This window comes from Chroicocephalus ridibundus, chromosome 4 (genome assembly GCF_963924245.1).
Source record: "Chroicocephalus ridibundus chromosome 4, bChrRid1.1, whole genome shotgun sequence".
NCBI lineage: Eukaryota > Metazoa > Chordata > Aves > Charadriiformes > Laridae > Chroicocephalus > Chroicocephalus ridibundus.
Genome location: NC_086287.1, coordinates 11,529,199 through 11,543,887, shown reverse-complemented (window position 1 = coordinate 11,543,887; position 14,689 = coordinate 11,529,199). Strand labels below are relative to the sequence as shown.

Here is a 14,689-nt window from a genome sequence, read left to right as displayed (position 1 = left end):
AATGCTGGGTCTAACAGTTTGAGTATTACATATTAGAAATGCTCCTGGAGGTGCCCATTTACACTTATCTGCAGGTGCTCTATCATTTCTTTTGTTGGGGGGGAGGGAAAAAAAAGGGCGATGTTTCAGGGTTACTGAAAGGAAGAGAGTACTAACAGCCATCCCAAGAGGTGAGCTGGTGGAAATGAGCGTTACTAGTTCTTATCCTCTGGCAGTTTCACTTGGTTTGGGCTGACCATCCCTGCCCGTGGGAATTGCACGAGAATGCAGTGATTTCAGTAGCGATCAGGTCCGTGCTCAATTCACTTCCAATACACAGTACGGTCATTCCTTGCAGCTGGGGCTGCATCTGAATAATCCTCCTGGGCTGTGGTCCCAAAACAAGCCAGCCATCCCCAGTCACACCTCTGCTGCTCATAGCAGGGTCGCCTGCCCGTCTTGGCACAGCCCCTCTGCAAGTGCACCCTGTGTCTGCCCAGTCCCCACTACGGACTCGCAGGTACCTGCCAGCATTGATCATACCAGTATGGGAGCCGGGCGACCTCCCCAGCATCCCAAACCCTCTCAACACTTGGTTAGAAATGCAGTGGTATCTGTTAGGTTGGGGTGTTGACAGCCTTAAGCATAAAACATGAATGTACAGCAATGGAAAGAAAGGATTTGTGCATGTGACCGAGTGCCATAGTTTCTGGGCATGGAGACAGCGGGTTTTAGGGAATGGTGGTGACAGCGGCTCTTTAACCCTGCCCTCAGCTGCCCTCTGCAACGAGGGGGATTTCTGCTGCTGCTCAGAGTCCCAGTTGCCTTCAGAGAAGTTAAGGCTCTGCTCCCGAAACAAGTAGGATCCCTGTGTGTGTGTTACGGGACCAGCATTCAAGCAGAGGCGCCTTGGCTTGCTTGGTTTGAGTGCACAAACAAGCTTCAAGGTTATTTGCAAGTATCCGCTGTGGAATGAATTTTTCTATCTCAAAAAAAGGAGACAAGCTGCATCTCTCCTACCTTGCAGCGGGCTCGCACCTGGGTCAGATGCTTTCAGGTATACCTAAGTCCGGTAACTACCAACCCCATGGTCCCTTGGAGGCCTCTGGTGCCACATGTCTGGGATATCTCAGTAGAGGAGGCACAGGGCTATTTCTTGGTCCTGAGAGGATGCTCCCACCAAGCTGGACTACATCGAGCCGTCCCCTGTGACAGGCTGTCCCCAGAGAGGCAGCTGTGGCAGATGGACAGGCAGACGGGCTGTGATGGGGCTGTGTTCCCCAGGGTTCACCACATCCGAGGCGCAGGGGACTAGCCATGCCTGCGAGGCTTCTTTGGAGCAGTCGTGCGGGATGTCCCACCTGGGGGAAGGCTGTGCCATGCCTGGGACGGGAAGGCAGAGCAGGGTGCCCTTGAAAAGTCTTGTAGCATCTCTGTCAGCCTCAGGGCTGTCTCTGAGCATTTGAGGACTGGCTTATAATCAGGTGTTGTCTTCACCAAAGGCTTGGATTTAAAAATCTTGCCTTAATTGATCTCAGTTTTTAAAAGAGCAAACTAAAATGATGCTTATTCGAGGTCTGAGGGGGAAAAAAGGAACGACTGTGAGAGAGGGGAGGAGACAGGGAGCCACTCTTAATTTCGATTCATTTTCAGCTTGTTCCCAGCAAGTGCTTTATTTAATCGTTTGCCAGTTAATTTTCCCATCATTTTATTAAAATCTTCGTGTGCCTCCAAAGGGCTCTAGAGGGAGCTAAAAGCCTTTGAGAGGGAAGTGACGCGCTGCATGAATTTGTCTCAATCTCAAGCATACTGTTAAAATGAGGTGTAAAGCACATTCAGCGTATACTGGGAACAGAATAAAGGCATTTTTTACTCTCTGGAGGAACACTGTAAGTCTTAGTTTCTATATTTAATCCACTTAATATTTGGTTACAAGAATTCATATGATCATCAGTCACATGAAAGAAAAGTCTGTCTTCTTTTCAGACTTATTTCCCAAAACACATATGTTTCATAAACAGCATGAAGTACACGGCCAAGGAAAGGAAATCATTGTCATGGTTATATTGGCTGAAAGGCTCAGAGCAGGATATTACCTTTCAAAATCTTTAATCCCCGTCACAGGGCCACAGGGAACACCACGCTCTTAATTTATCTTGGTCACTTGGAGTAGCTTTTGGGCCAAGCAGAGCATGATAATGCTCAAGGGAACTTCTTTTTTTTAAAAAAAAAAAAAAATATCCTTTTTTGAATGTGAAGCTACAAATATGGGTTCAGCATTTTGGTGGGAATAAATCCATTCTCTCTGTGAAAGCCGGCAAGCTGTGGTGTCTTTGCACAAAGCCACGTTCTCGCGTGTGCAGGCCCTGTCCTTGTCAGTGAATGCAGGTCCACGAGAGCTGTGGTGGGGAGCAGTTGTCCCCATGGGCACGGGCAGGTGCCGTTCCCCTGCAGACTGGGTGGGTTCCCCTGGGCTGTGGCTCTTATGCTCTCAACAGCTTTAGGGCTGTGGCTGATGGAGTGGTTGCATCTCACCTCGGTGTGCTGAGCCATGACGTTTGCCCGTGTCAGGAGGCAAAGGGCTTTAGTGGACCAGGCTAAACCCCCCTGGCTCACTTATACAGGTAACAATGGGGCTTCTTTAATCCTAATTCTGGATTCTCATGTTTTCCCGTGGCTCAATTCGCTATATAGAATGTAAAGGTCAGCCCTTGGTTGCTGGTCCCTGCAGGAGTTCCTTAACGAACTCCAGTGCATCGTTTCCCTCAGTCCTTGACTGAATGTAACAAATTGCATCAAGATTGGCAATGAGCAGGTGAGGTGCTGAGGGGAAAGGAAATTTGGCCTCTCTCCCTGGTTTGCCTTCTCTGCAGTCCCTGTTCAGGAGCTGTCTTCTCTGTCTGGCATGTTGCTTTTGTCCTCGCACAGCTTTTCATCCCTGCGTACAAAACCCAACGCCTGCTTTGGGAACCTTTGTGGGTTTCAGAACTAATAATTGGGCTTGGGAGTTAATAATTCAGCTGTAAATATACTTGTCATGTTAAAGCTTGACATGGTAATATCTTGGCGCAGGGATACTTTTCTTCTGTGCAAATATTATTTATGATGTAAAATTCCCACAGGCACAAAGATTAGAGAGCTCTCCTGACTACCTTCAGGTACAAGTTACCTCCCTACTTTTTTCTTCCAGTAGGTCTTAGTCTGCGTGTGCTAGTTTTAGCAATTAGTTACCTTGCCTGATCCTGGGAGAGCCCCAGGGCGCTGCCCGTTTGCCTGGCTTGGGAGTCGGCAGGACTGTTTCTGTCCGTACTGCCTGCAGGTAGTTGCATTTCCCATTTCTTTCCCACTCTGACAGGCAGCACTCTCAGAAGTCATACGTTTTCTTAATTTCTTAGAATTACCAAAAGCTTCAAAAGTCGCTGGATTGGACTGCCTCTGCTTTTAAGGCCTGGAAGCCCTCTAAAGAGGGCTGATTTTCCAGAAAGTTTCCTGGAACTCAAAAGCTGCTTCACTACATCCAGGCAAAAATTGGAAGCGGTTCAGATCCACTGCTGAAAATGTCAACATGTGTTTGGCACAGCGTGCACGCACATGTGAGCGAGGTCATAAACTTCATTACTGTAGGTCCGGATGACTTCTTAGCTTTCTACACTCGTTCTTTAATTGCAAAATTTATCTAAGACAAAAGCAATAGAAATGTGATGGTAAAACTTGTGTCTTTGGCAGGTTTCCCTCTACTGTCCAGTAAGAAACCTGGGCTCCACGGGAAGGACAGCGCAGCCAGCTGTCCAAGTGGTCCTGGGGAGGATCACTCCCGAACACAGGTACAAGGAGAACTGTGCACAGCCAGAACTACTGGCATGTCTGCTCTTAGCAGGCTGTCTGAGCGTCCTCTGCTCTTTCAAATAGTTTTGTCAATGACTAAAGTTGAAGTTATGCCTCTGCTATATACAGGGAAGAGCCTTTGATGCTCTGATTGATATAACCATACCCAAATCAGGCAGCTAAGTGGCATTTGCTTTCTGTGGGACTTGGACCTCGATCGCGCTGAGAGTTAGGCACTAACCCGGTGCATCAGCCAACATGTAGGCACCAACACCTTGCCCTTCCCTTAGCTGCTGCTGGGATTTCCTTTGTGCCACAGTTTCTGCACAAAGGCGAGGAAACCTCCCAAATCTCTGTCCTCTGGTGCTCCCGAGCTGGCTGTTGGTCTGCCCATGTGCTTGTAGAGCTGGATGGAGACAGCTCTCCGTGTGTGGCAAGGCTGGGTGCCAGCAGCAGTGGGATGAGAAGGGACTGCATCTGGGTGGTTTAAATGCCACTTCCATCACCAGGGAGAGGCAACTGCCAGCACTGGCCTTGGAGAATGTATTTGGGATCCAAGGTAAGGGGTCGCATAGCGCCAGCCATAAGCAACATGGCACAGGAGCCTGGGTGATTTCGGGCCATTACAGCCCTTATACGTAGATGTGTCTGTGTCTAATGTTTACTCCTTGCGTATGGTGGGCAGAAGACTTCTCCTAATTTGCAGTAGGCTTCTGACTCATAGAATCATAGAACGGTTTGGGTTGGAAGAGACCTTAAAGATGATCTAGTTCCAAACCCCCTGCCATGGGCAGGGACACCTCCCACTAGACCAGGCTGCTCAAAGCCCCATCCAGCCTGGCCTTGAACACTTCCAGGGATGGGGCATCCACAGCTTCTCTGGGCATCCTGTACCAGTGACTTCATGCCTCCTATAGCTCAGGAGCATCTTCAGCTTCCGTCAGGACCTAGGATTTCCTTTGTATTTTCTGCTTTTTTTAATTCTTTTTTTTTTTTTTTAAGGCTGAGGAAGGGTGGGCCTGCCCTAAGTGCAATGCTACAGCAGGAGTCATGACCAACCATTCTGAGCAAAGGGCAGCACGTACCCCGGACTCGGAGCTGGGTGGAACGGGGACCAGCCCATGTCCTCTGTGTTCTAGCCCGTTGTCCTCACCCTCGGGTTAAAAATTATTAAAGTTGCTTGACCTCAGGTCTGTGTTAGAAAATCAATCTTCCATGTCCACGGTACTGGTTGAAATCCGGTCCAGGACAATAAGGCCAGGAAGGGAACGTCCCAGGGGAGCAGAGCTGCACAATGCTGCCTGGCCACACTGCTCTTAAGGAGAGGTGACTCCATGCAGGTCCTGCTCTATAAGCAGCACTTGGTGGCCTTTTTCCTACTCTAAAGAGAGAGGATTAAGAGGGTGTTTGTTTGTTGATTGGTGTCCCTCATGGTTTTTTTAATCTGAGATCTGGCCAATATTAACATTAGTCACCAAACGCAACTGTGAAGCAAGGCGCAATCATTATTGCCTTGCTTCTGATGCTTCTGGAAAATGAGAAGTCAGACAGATTAATGGCTTCACCTGTGTGAATTTGGGAATCTGGCACATAAGCGGAAACAGGAATTGAATCTTCTCACCATACATTATCAGATAGCATTGAGGATAAAATGCTTCCCTTTTAAGAAGTTAAAATCCTAGTTTTGGTCTGCTGGCTGGGTAACGTGGGCATTTATCCTTGTTACTATCTCCAGCAGAAGATTTTAGTGGCTAGAGTAATGAATTTAAATCTTCCCCAAAGGAAAAGTAATCATAAGAGAGAACTAATGGAATTGTTCAAAACTGCCATCTTGCATTTTACAGTCTTTTCTGGGTCACTTCATTCATTCCTACCTGCGCTATGTAAGCATGCAATATTATAAAAGCAGTCGGAGAGGACAGATGATGGTTTCTTTGCTTGCTGGAAACTCTAAGGTGATGCAACAGAAATGCACCCAGGGGAAAAGAGCAGATCTGCTTTTGTTTATTTTCCTGTAGATGGGACTGTTTCTTTCTAAGGAAAATATTAAAAGCAATTCATAAAAATATGACAGATTCTTAACATGAATAACATTATTTTTAGATTATTAAATTTAACAGTAGTATTAGATCTACACTCATAGAGAAATATTAGCCCTCTAGGGAGAAAATATTTTCTTCCTATTGTATTATCATCTACATATGTATGTGTGTATATAAAGAAAATATTATGTTTATTGGTATTGCGTTAAGAGTGAAATTGATTAAAATATATGAAATAAAAGATACACTGAACTGTATTTTTCTACCCATAAAATAATCTTCTTTTCATAGTTGGCTTCTTGCAAGAAACCACCAGAAGTTACAAGAGGACATTTCAAACTCTACAGCCCAGTATTTCAAAGAAAAGAAAAAGGCAGAGAGATGCCTGAAGACATCCGTCTCTATGTGCCCCATTGTCCTTTTCAGAGCAGCACCAGAGGTTCTCCACAGACCCCTCCTGGGAATGGGACACTGGCTGCTGATTTTTCTGAGCCTGAAGATATAGATGGTGACATTGGGACATACACAGCCCAGGGCTGGAAGGAAAAAAACCAGAAATATACCCCTGAACAAGATTTTAACAGGAAAACAAAAGTACTGTCATCTCTGGATTTGAAAGAAAAAGATGACAAGAATACAAGGCACCCAGAAGAAAAGTTTGAGCAAGAATTAAAGGAGGCAAAAAAGAGGCTGGTGCTTTGTACTCAACAGCGACCCTTGTCCTGTGGTTCCAACGGGGCAGACTTAGGTGGAAGCAGTCCGTGGTATCGAAACAAAGGAGCAATGGGGACTTCAGAGGAGAAGGATGCTGACTGGAGAAAAGATGTATTCAAACTATCTGGTTGTCCTGTGCCTCTCTTATTTGTGGATGATGCTCAACCAGACGTGAAAGATGCTCTGAGGAGTCCAGATGCAGTTGCCAGGGAGCACGCAGCTGGCCAGCCAAAATCCCCATTGAGGCTCATAGCCAACGTGATCAAGAGGTCCATTTTGGAGCCTCTAACCTCGTCTCCAGAAGGACTAAAGCAAGACTCAGACAGCAAAGTCAAAGCCTCTTCAGAACAAGCTTTTTTCAGCTTTCCCAGTACTGCTGACTATTCCCTAAGCCAAAGGAACAGTAACAATAATAGAATAAATAGCACTCAGCCACAGGAACTTAAAGTAAGGGAGTGGGCAGGAGAGTGTTTAGGAAATGGGAGCCCTCCCTCACACCCATCTCATTTTTCTGCCAGTTCTCAAAAGAGATCTCTAAGGGATTACAGTGAGGATATATCCTTCCCACTCTACAGTCCTCACACCAGGCCTTCCAAGACAACCAGTATACCTCAGAAACCATCTTGCACTAGGATGGAGGATGTCCCAGGTCTCCTAGAAAAGTTCACCTTTAAGGAGACTCCTTCAGGGGCTCCCATGGATGACATATTTATCTCTAATGAAAAGTACCTCCTCCTTTCATCTCCAGAGCCCAAGAACACCTCTAAGGACGATCTGGATGACTCCACACAGAAGGGTAGTCTTGGGTCGCTCTTTGATAGACTGAGAAGTAAAGTTCGTGATAGAGAAAGCAATATCTTTGTGTCATCTCTGCCTTTCCTGAAGGACCGTTCTCCAGAAGACAGGCTATTTTATCCTTCCACAGGTGAGGGCATGAGTGGAATTTATTTCTAGTAATAGCACTTAACATTTAAGACCTGTGTGTGATCACATACATATAATCTGTTGTATGTTGTGTTTAATTTATAGTTACTTTCTACATAGGAAGACTTAATAAATATTTTCTTTGGTTAAGATTTAGGAGTTGCTTCTGGTTTAAAGGAGCGGAATGGATTTGCAAGCAGAGGGCAGCTCTCTGGACCCAAGTTTGTTCTCCTGCTCGCTGCTGTTCAAATGTCTTTGGGGCAGGAAAACGTACTCGCCGAGGTGGCAGGAGTGGTGAGGCAGAGGGGGAAGCTGTGCAGAGCGGCTGCTGCTGTGACATCGAGTGTGTTGTAGAAGGGGGTGTACAGCGGGCAAGCAAAAGGACGAGCACGGCGAACCCGAGTGCAGTGCAGAGTACGCTTGCTGCCCTTTCCATGAGGAGCTCACAGACCGAAACAATATGATTGCAACAGCAAGAAGCTTTGCTTTGTGTATCTGCTTTCTCAGCAGGTGTCTCTTCAGCTCTGTCTGCTGTCACAGTGACCGAACTGTAGACATACTTTTGGGAGCTTTCCACTGTCATTAATATCACTTTGTTTTTCTATTTGAGAGGAGATAGCACTTATTGTCCTACTCTGACCTATTTGTGAGTCTATTCGGGTAGGGACTAAAAAGCATCACTTTTCATGTTTGCTTGCAAGAACAAGGTTAGTATTAAAATTGCAGATGAGTAAGAAATATTAATGTCAGACAAAGAGCGATCTGAGTAATCTGAGCATAGGCTCAGAAAGAATTAAGCGCAGCTCAGTTTCAGGTATAAAATAGGAGGTATGAGAGCTGCACCCACCTGTCTTTCTCTGCGATCCATCTTTCCACTAGCACACTGCAGAAAGTCACAGTCATTTAACTAAATAACCTATTGAATTTTATTGACATTCCTCTTTGTTTCTTACTTTATTGAATTGCAACCCAAACTGTAACCCCAAAATTGCTGCTGTATTAATGCTGCTGCTGCTGCAGCATTAAAATAACAATCTGTATGTAAAATGTGAAGTGGCCGAAATGTTCCCAGTGAGCTGTCAGATCCTTTCTGCTTCAGAACTGCTGCATGCTGCGAGGAAGACATACAGTATACAAGAGACTTGATCTGAAGCTTATTAAAATTGATAGAATAACTCCTCCTCTCGTTCCTGAATTTTTGGATTGGATTCTTGGAGCATCCTTTATCAAACAACTCGCAAAACCAGTATCCCCATGGAGCTAAGGAGGATGCTAAGGGCCGCAGTGAAGCCACAGGGAGCTGCTAGTGTTCACACCTGTCACGCTGTGGTCTCAAACGGGACGCTTTTTCTGAGCCTGTACCTAGCTATCACCCATCGACTAAGCCAAGCTGACTTGCTCTTAACTAAACATATTATGATAATTGGTATGTTGTGTTCCTACTAAAATGGGAAAAGCTCTTGTTAGGCTTGAATAATGCTATATGTTATATATGTTTAAAATATTTTGGAAAAACATGCTGGTTTAATATGTGCTGCATTCCTCTGCTGTGCAAGCCAAAAGAGGAATCATTAAATTATTATAATTATTGAATATAGGCATTGCAAAGTCTGTTCAGAATAAAAAAATGCAGCTTTGATCTAGCCATTTGCCCAGTAATCTGTCATCTTCCATGTTTCAACACTGCAGCTCACGAACTTTTTCAAACATTCATATTTGAGTAAATCAAACTGGTAAAGAGCCAAGTCCTGCTTGGCTCTCTAAAATGGCATTTCTGTCTCATGCTGGCACTTGTCTAAGGCCCAGGCTTGGCAAACTGCAGTCACGAACTGGTGACAAGCTTTAGCCCACATGATATGTCATTATTTTTCTCTCTTGAATCTCAGGAAAATTCTTTTATTTAAAGGAAAAAAAAATACTCCCAGCACCTTGCAGGAACCAATTTAGTGAGTCTCTTTCTCATACTCCTCTTGGCTCTTTTCAGTAGGGCTTTTTTATCCTATTTGAGGCCAGACAGACTCGTTTTGTGCAAGTATGGTTAGTCTTGCATTATGTCGGTGTTTTCTCCCTCAATGGGCTGTTGGCTTGTGGAGCCAAGGAATGAGCTGGGTGATAAAAGTCCATGGGCTTGAGATGAGACTGGGTAAGCTCATTGAAGAGAAATCCACTGAGAATTAATCAGGTGTTTAGAAATCACATCCAATTTAGAAAGCTTCTGAACTGAAAAATGCTTGGAAGCTGGGTGAGTGTTAAGGGGAGGAATGACTGCTGGTGCCTATAGCATTCCTTTAGACACCCGCTGCTGGAGACAGTCTGGAAGGACCTTCAGTCTCACCCCACACATCTACTTCTATATTACGTTGCTCTTCTTTCCCTACATCTTATTTTAGTTACTTCATCTGCAAATACATGTCCAGATGTCTTTCCTATGCTGATGACTTCTGCATTTCGGACCCAGGTGTCTGTCCAAGCTAAAACTATATTCTGTCCTTCTGTCATCTCCTACCACGTATTCAACCACCAACTTGAAGCTCAGCATGAGGAAGCAGAGATCTTAATTACAGAGCAGCAGATTGCCTGTCGCTCAAACATACAGGTGCAGTTACACCTTCCATATGGGTCATTCCAGCTTCTGATAGCCAGACCTGGTCTAAAGACTTCCTGGCTAACACTTTCATAAGAGCTATTCCTTAGAGCCACTTGGAAGTTTTGGCTGTGCAGAGATCTAGCTGCGCAGACCACCCGTGTGGAACCTACACAAATCTTACTGAAGTAACGGGGATATTCATCCACTGTTCATGCACTGTTTTCAGTGAAAGATCAGTTTAAAAAAAAAAAAAAAAAAAATTCCCATCTAAGTTTGCCTGTAGAATATACAAATGTCCCCAGACAGCCACACTGGAGTTTCTAGGTGCAATTCCAGATTTTTGATTTACTGCAGAAATATCTCTGAGGCTTTTGTCCTTTGATTCCTCCTTTGTATTCCAACCTGCAGTTAAAAAAAAAAAAGCCAAACACAAAAACTTGATCAATAAAATTGACCAATCAGATGGTTAACTGTTCTCTCCTGGGGCTACTTGCCCTCTTTAAATTCAAAAAAATGCCAAAGTAACATGTTAGTTATAGATACTAAAAATCATTAATACCACAGAAAGACAACAGGAAAAGAGAGCTAAGCCAGGCTGTATGAGAGTGCTGCAGTCAGCAGTGTTTGGAATGAGACGCAGTAGTGGATCCAGGTTTAGGTTACTTTTAACTTACAGAAAAGAAGCCCACCAAGAAGGGAAGGCCAGCCCACGAAGGTGATTGGTTATTGGCAGACGATTGTGACTCCAGGTTTGCTTCTTGATAGTGATGGAGACGTGGGAGGAAAATTTCTGTCCGTGACAGAGTAGGGATTACCTGAAAACATTCCTAGAATCGTCCCTTAGATGAGATGAGAGTTGTTATAACTCACTTTGTGACTGTGTGTTGTTTACATGGCTCACTTCATTAAGCAGGACAACCAATTCAGCTGATGAGAAAATCAGACATGTTATGAACTCACTTTGATGTTTCTGTGCACTTTGAGGCTGAAAAGGGACTGCTTGCAAATATTTCCAGTTCATACATGGTTCCCGTTACTGCATCTTTGTACCACTGAGAGTCTGTGCGATTGCAATGTTCTTGTCAGCTAGGACACTGTTATCTCGGGGATTTCATATTTTAGAAGGGGAACTGAAGCACTACAAGATTAAATTACATGCCTAAGACCGCATGAGAGATCTGTGGAAAAGCAGACATGTGAAGCCAAATAGCTAAGCCCACTCTTGATTTCTACTGGCCTTTCTTTTCATCTCCTACCTCATGCCAATTCCCATCTGGTTTGGGACACCAGTGCCCCAAGAGATACGTATAGCTTTGCCCCTCTCTTCTGTAAAACACTGAACTACTTAAAGTGGTCATGATTAATTCCAACAACTTTATAAAAATATAAAAATATGCCATCTTGGACACTTACAGAGGAAGCCATCAGATTAATATAACATTATATTTTAAAAACAGTTCCTGCTCTGAGACTATCTGTGTATTTAGACTACAGTCATTACTGTGACACAAAAACACCCCAAGAAAGGGAGGTGAGCTGTGACGTGCAGAGGGACAGCAGTGGTGGCACTGCCCACGTCTAACAGAAGGTATCACCTTCTTAACCTCTTCACATGGCACCTCCCTCTTTGTTCAGAGAATCTCAGGTTTCCTAGGAAAACCGGTACCTTAGATTTATTTAAGGGAGCGGCTTGCAGAAGCACTGGACTTTGGTCCAGTTGATCCCCCTGAATACAGAGGGTTTTACTGCTGATGACATTCAATGTCAGCGCGCTTAGGCCAAAGCAAAGTGTCTGAGACTCACCCTTGGATTACCAAGGTGTGAGGAACTGGCCATAGGAAATAATTTTATTTTTATGGATGTAATTTTTCTTATCTCTTATGACATACACGTACGAGGATACCAAATCCCAATATGAAGAACTGGAGGTTTCTTTCAATTTTATACTTTGAAGCATATTCTGTGACACTCAGTATTAATAACAGTAATAATTAATACTCAGTTTCCTGCGATTTGACAGCTGTAAATCAGGTGTGCTGGAAAGGTCTCTTGGCCAAACTCCTAGTAGCTACTGTGAGGTAAATCAAGAATAAACTAATAAAGATTACAGAAATATTTGTTCCTTTCTCTTTCATAATTAAGAGCTAAACCCATGGCTGACCATGCCTAGTGATCCAAAGTCATGTTAGCTGGGGACGAAAAGCTCTAGTAGAACATCGGTTAACTTGAAAGTTAGGGAAACATTAGAATACTTTAGAAATGGGTAATAAATAACACCCGTTTTGAAGGAATGAGATGGCAGGAAAGCAAAAGCCCAAGTCTAGAAGGGTTGAGCTCATATTTGGAAAAAAAAAGTATGTTTTTGCAATCTTTTCTGTAGCTATCGAGCTTTAAGACTTGACATATTTGGAGCAGACAAATTATTATTATCAAACTTTACTATTACAGTTCTAAGTTTCAGATTTTAATGACTCTGTAAGTGTGAAAGTCTCTAAGTTGAACATTTTTTATGTGTTAACTCCTTGTCCAAATCCTCATAGCTGGCAGGTAAATTCTGCCTATCCCACCCCTTTGGAGGTGGGAAAGATTAATGCTCAATCATCTATAGTAGAACATGTAGATGCTGTAATACAGAAGAATGTTTTGGGTTGGGTTTTTGGGGGGGGGTTGTTGTAGGGTTGTGGGTTTTTTTTCAAAAATAGAATAAACTTGTGGTATTTTTCTCTAGCTGTGCATAAAACAAGTTCATTCAGTGAGGTAACTTCTTACTATGCTTATTACAGTTGTCTTGAAGTTGAAATTTGCATCTGGGAAACACTTTAAAGCATATTTCTGGTCTCTCCAACAAGAAAATAGTCAAAGAAAAATAGTTGAGCAGAGCACTGAATGGCTGCCCTTTTAATGGTGAAAGGAAGGCACTGACCCACTGTTTCTATATCCCTGAAATGTGGCAGGGATATAGTTTGGCTCACGCATATCTGGGAGCCAAACCCCTTTATTCTCATCCCAATTCTGTCACTCTCTGCTGTGTGCTCCTTGGAGCAGCCCGTGCGTCACCTCTCCATATTACATTAGCGGAGAACATCAGTGCTGTGAAATGTGGGTGCAAGAAACGTGACAGAGACTCTGTCAATGTCCACAGGTAGATCCATCAGATGCCTCATCACTGAGTGGGTTCACATGGCCCTTTGTCCTGTAGGCTTCTTGGGTGGAGATGATGGAGGACGTTGCTGATTGCAGTTCGGTGGTGGTTGTCTCACAGAGCTTTGGGTCTCTTGAAAGGCTGAGCTGTTTCAGAGCAATCTAAATGGCTTTCTCTGCAGGACAAGGTGCAAATACATGGCTCTCCATAGCAGATGGGCATTGTGGATGTTATGAAGCTATTCTGTGCACAGACATCCGCTTCCATGTGCTCGTGAGATGGCCCTTGGAACTCCTTGGGGAAGTCCTTGACCATCTCTCTGTCCCAAAAAGGCAAAAAGCTCACACCCCCGAGGAGGAGGCAGGTGCCCTTGTGTTTTCCTGCTGCTTTTCCGTTAGACCTTGTAACGCTTTTTAAATTATTGATATCACTTGAGGAGGAGGGCACGGGGAAGCAGTCACTTATTCCCACAGCTGAGAGAAGAAAGGGAGCATGTAATTGCTTGTGTTTCCGGCCCTGCTGGGCTGTAAGGTTTGCTACTTGCATATTATGGAATTTGATTTCAACAGCGGTGTGACCGCAAGGTAGTTACTGCAAACTTTTAGTTGCACAGAGAAAAGTAATGTAGGTGAGTTTACTCCTCAAAAGAAGTAGAGAGTGTGATCCCCACCGTGCTTTCCTCCATCTCGTGCACTGGGAAGGGCTTCCTTGCTGGGGGCAGCGACAGGGTGCAGCTGGATTTGCACTCTTGTCCGCAGAGCATGGGGCAGCGCACAGCACTGGTGTGACGCCAGCAATCATGAGAGTCCCCAGCAGGTCAGGAAGCAGGAGTTGTGTCCCTCCTCCAATTGCTGCGAGGTGAGGAGGTGTGGTGTAGTAGTCTGAGCAATTCTGGAGCAGGGGAATCACCTGGGAGGCTGGACTCCCACCTGGAGGGCTGTTGCGCCTCCCCGCTTTCGCTTGCAGGCATCTGCTGCCCAAGAACTTGTGCGTTTTGCAACAGAGGACAGGACCCAAGTCTGCTCCACTGGACCCTCTGAGCTTGTACCTTCATTGAGCGCAAGGACTGGGTCCTTCTAAAATTGAGACCGCTGTAAAAAATCAGAATTTCTACCTCGAATTACTTGGATTTGCTTTCATTGCTTTACCGCCTGGAATGGACGTGTTTCGTGGATCCTGATTTTAAATTTGGGCTTGAGACAGAAGTCCTACTTCAGGACTGGGATCCAGGACAAGGCAAAGAAGAAACATTTACACTGGGAGAATGGGAAGTGATTTTAATCTGAATACAACTTGCACACAGAAAGCCAACTGTTACCTCTCAGATACAAAGAAAAATGGCACTGTTAGCTTTAAATAATGTACATTTCCAAGATGTTGCCCAGCTGTTAATCATTAACCCTGTAGCAGGTTGAAGCATAGAGACAGATGTTCCAAAAGCAGTTTTATTTCTGAAATAAAGAGAATGAAGCTATG

General features: G+C 44.6%; 1 protein-coding gene across 1 annotated transcript in view; it reads left to right on the top strand.

Annotated features, from left to right (window-relative positions):
* Positions 1-14,689, top strand: part of MICAL2 (microtubule associated monooxygenase, calponin and LIM domain containing 2) — a 162,700-nt gene that overhangs the window by 131,145 nt on the left and 16,866 nt on the right. Inside the window, exons 29-30 of the mRNA XM_063331408.1 lie at positions 3,706-3,803; positions 6,138-7,485. Of these exons, the coding sequence (XP_063187478.1) occupies positions 3,706-3,803; positions 6,138-7,485 (1,446 nt within the window). The remainder of the gene's footprint in view (positions 1-3,705; positions 3,804-6,137; positions 7,486-14,689) is intronic.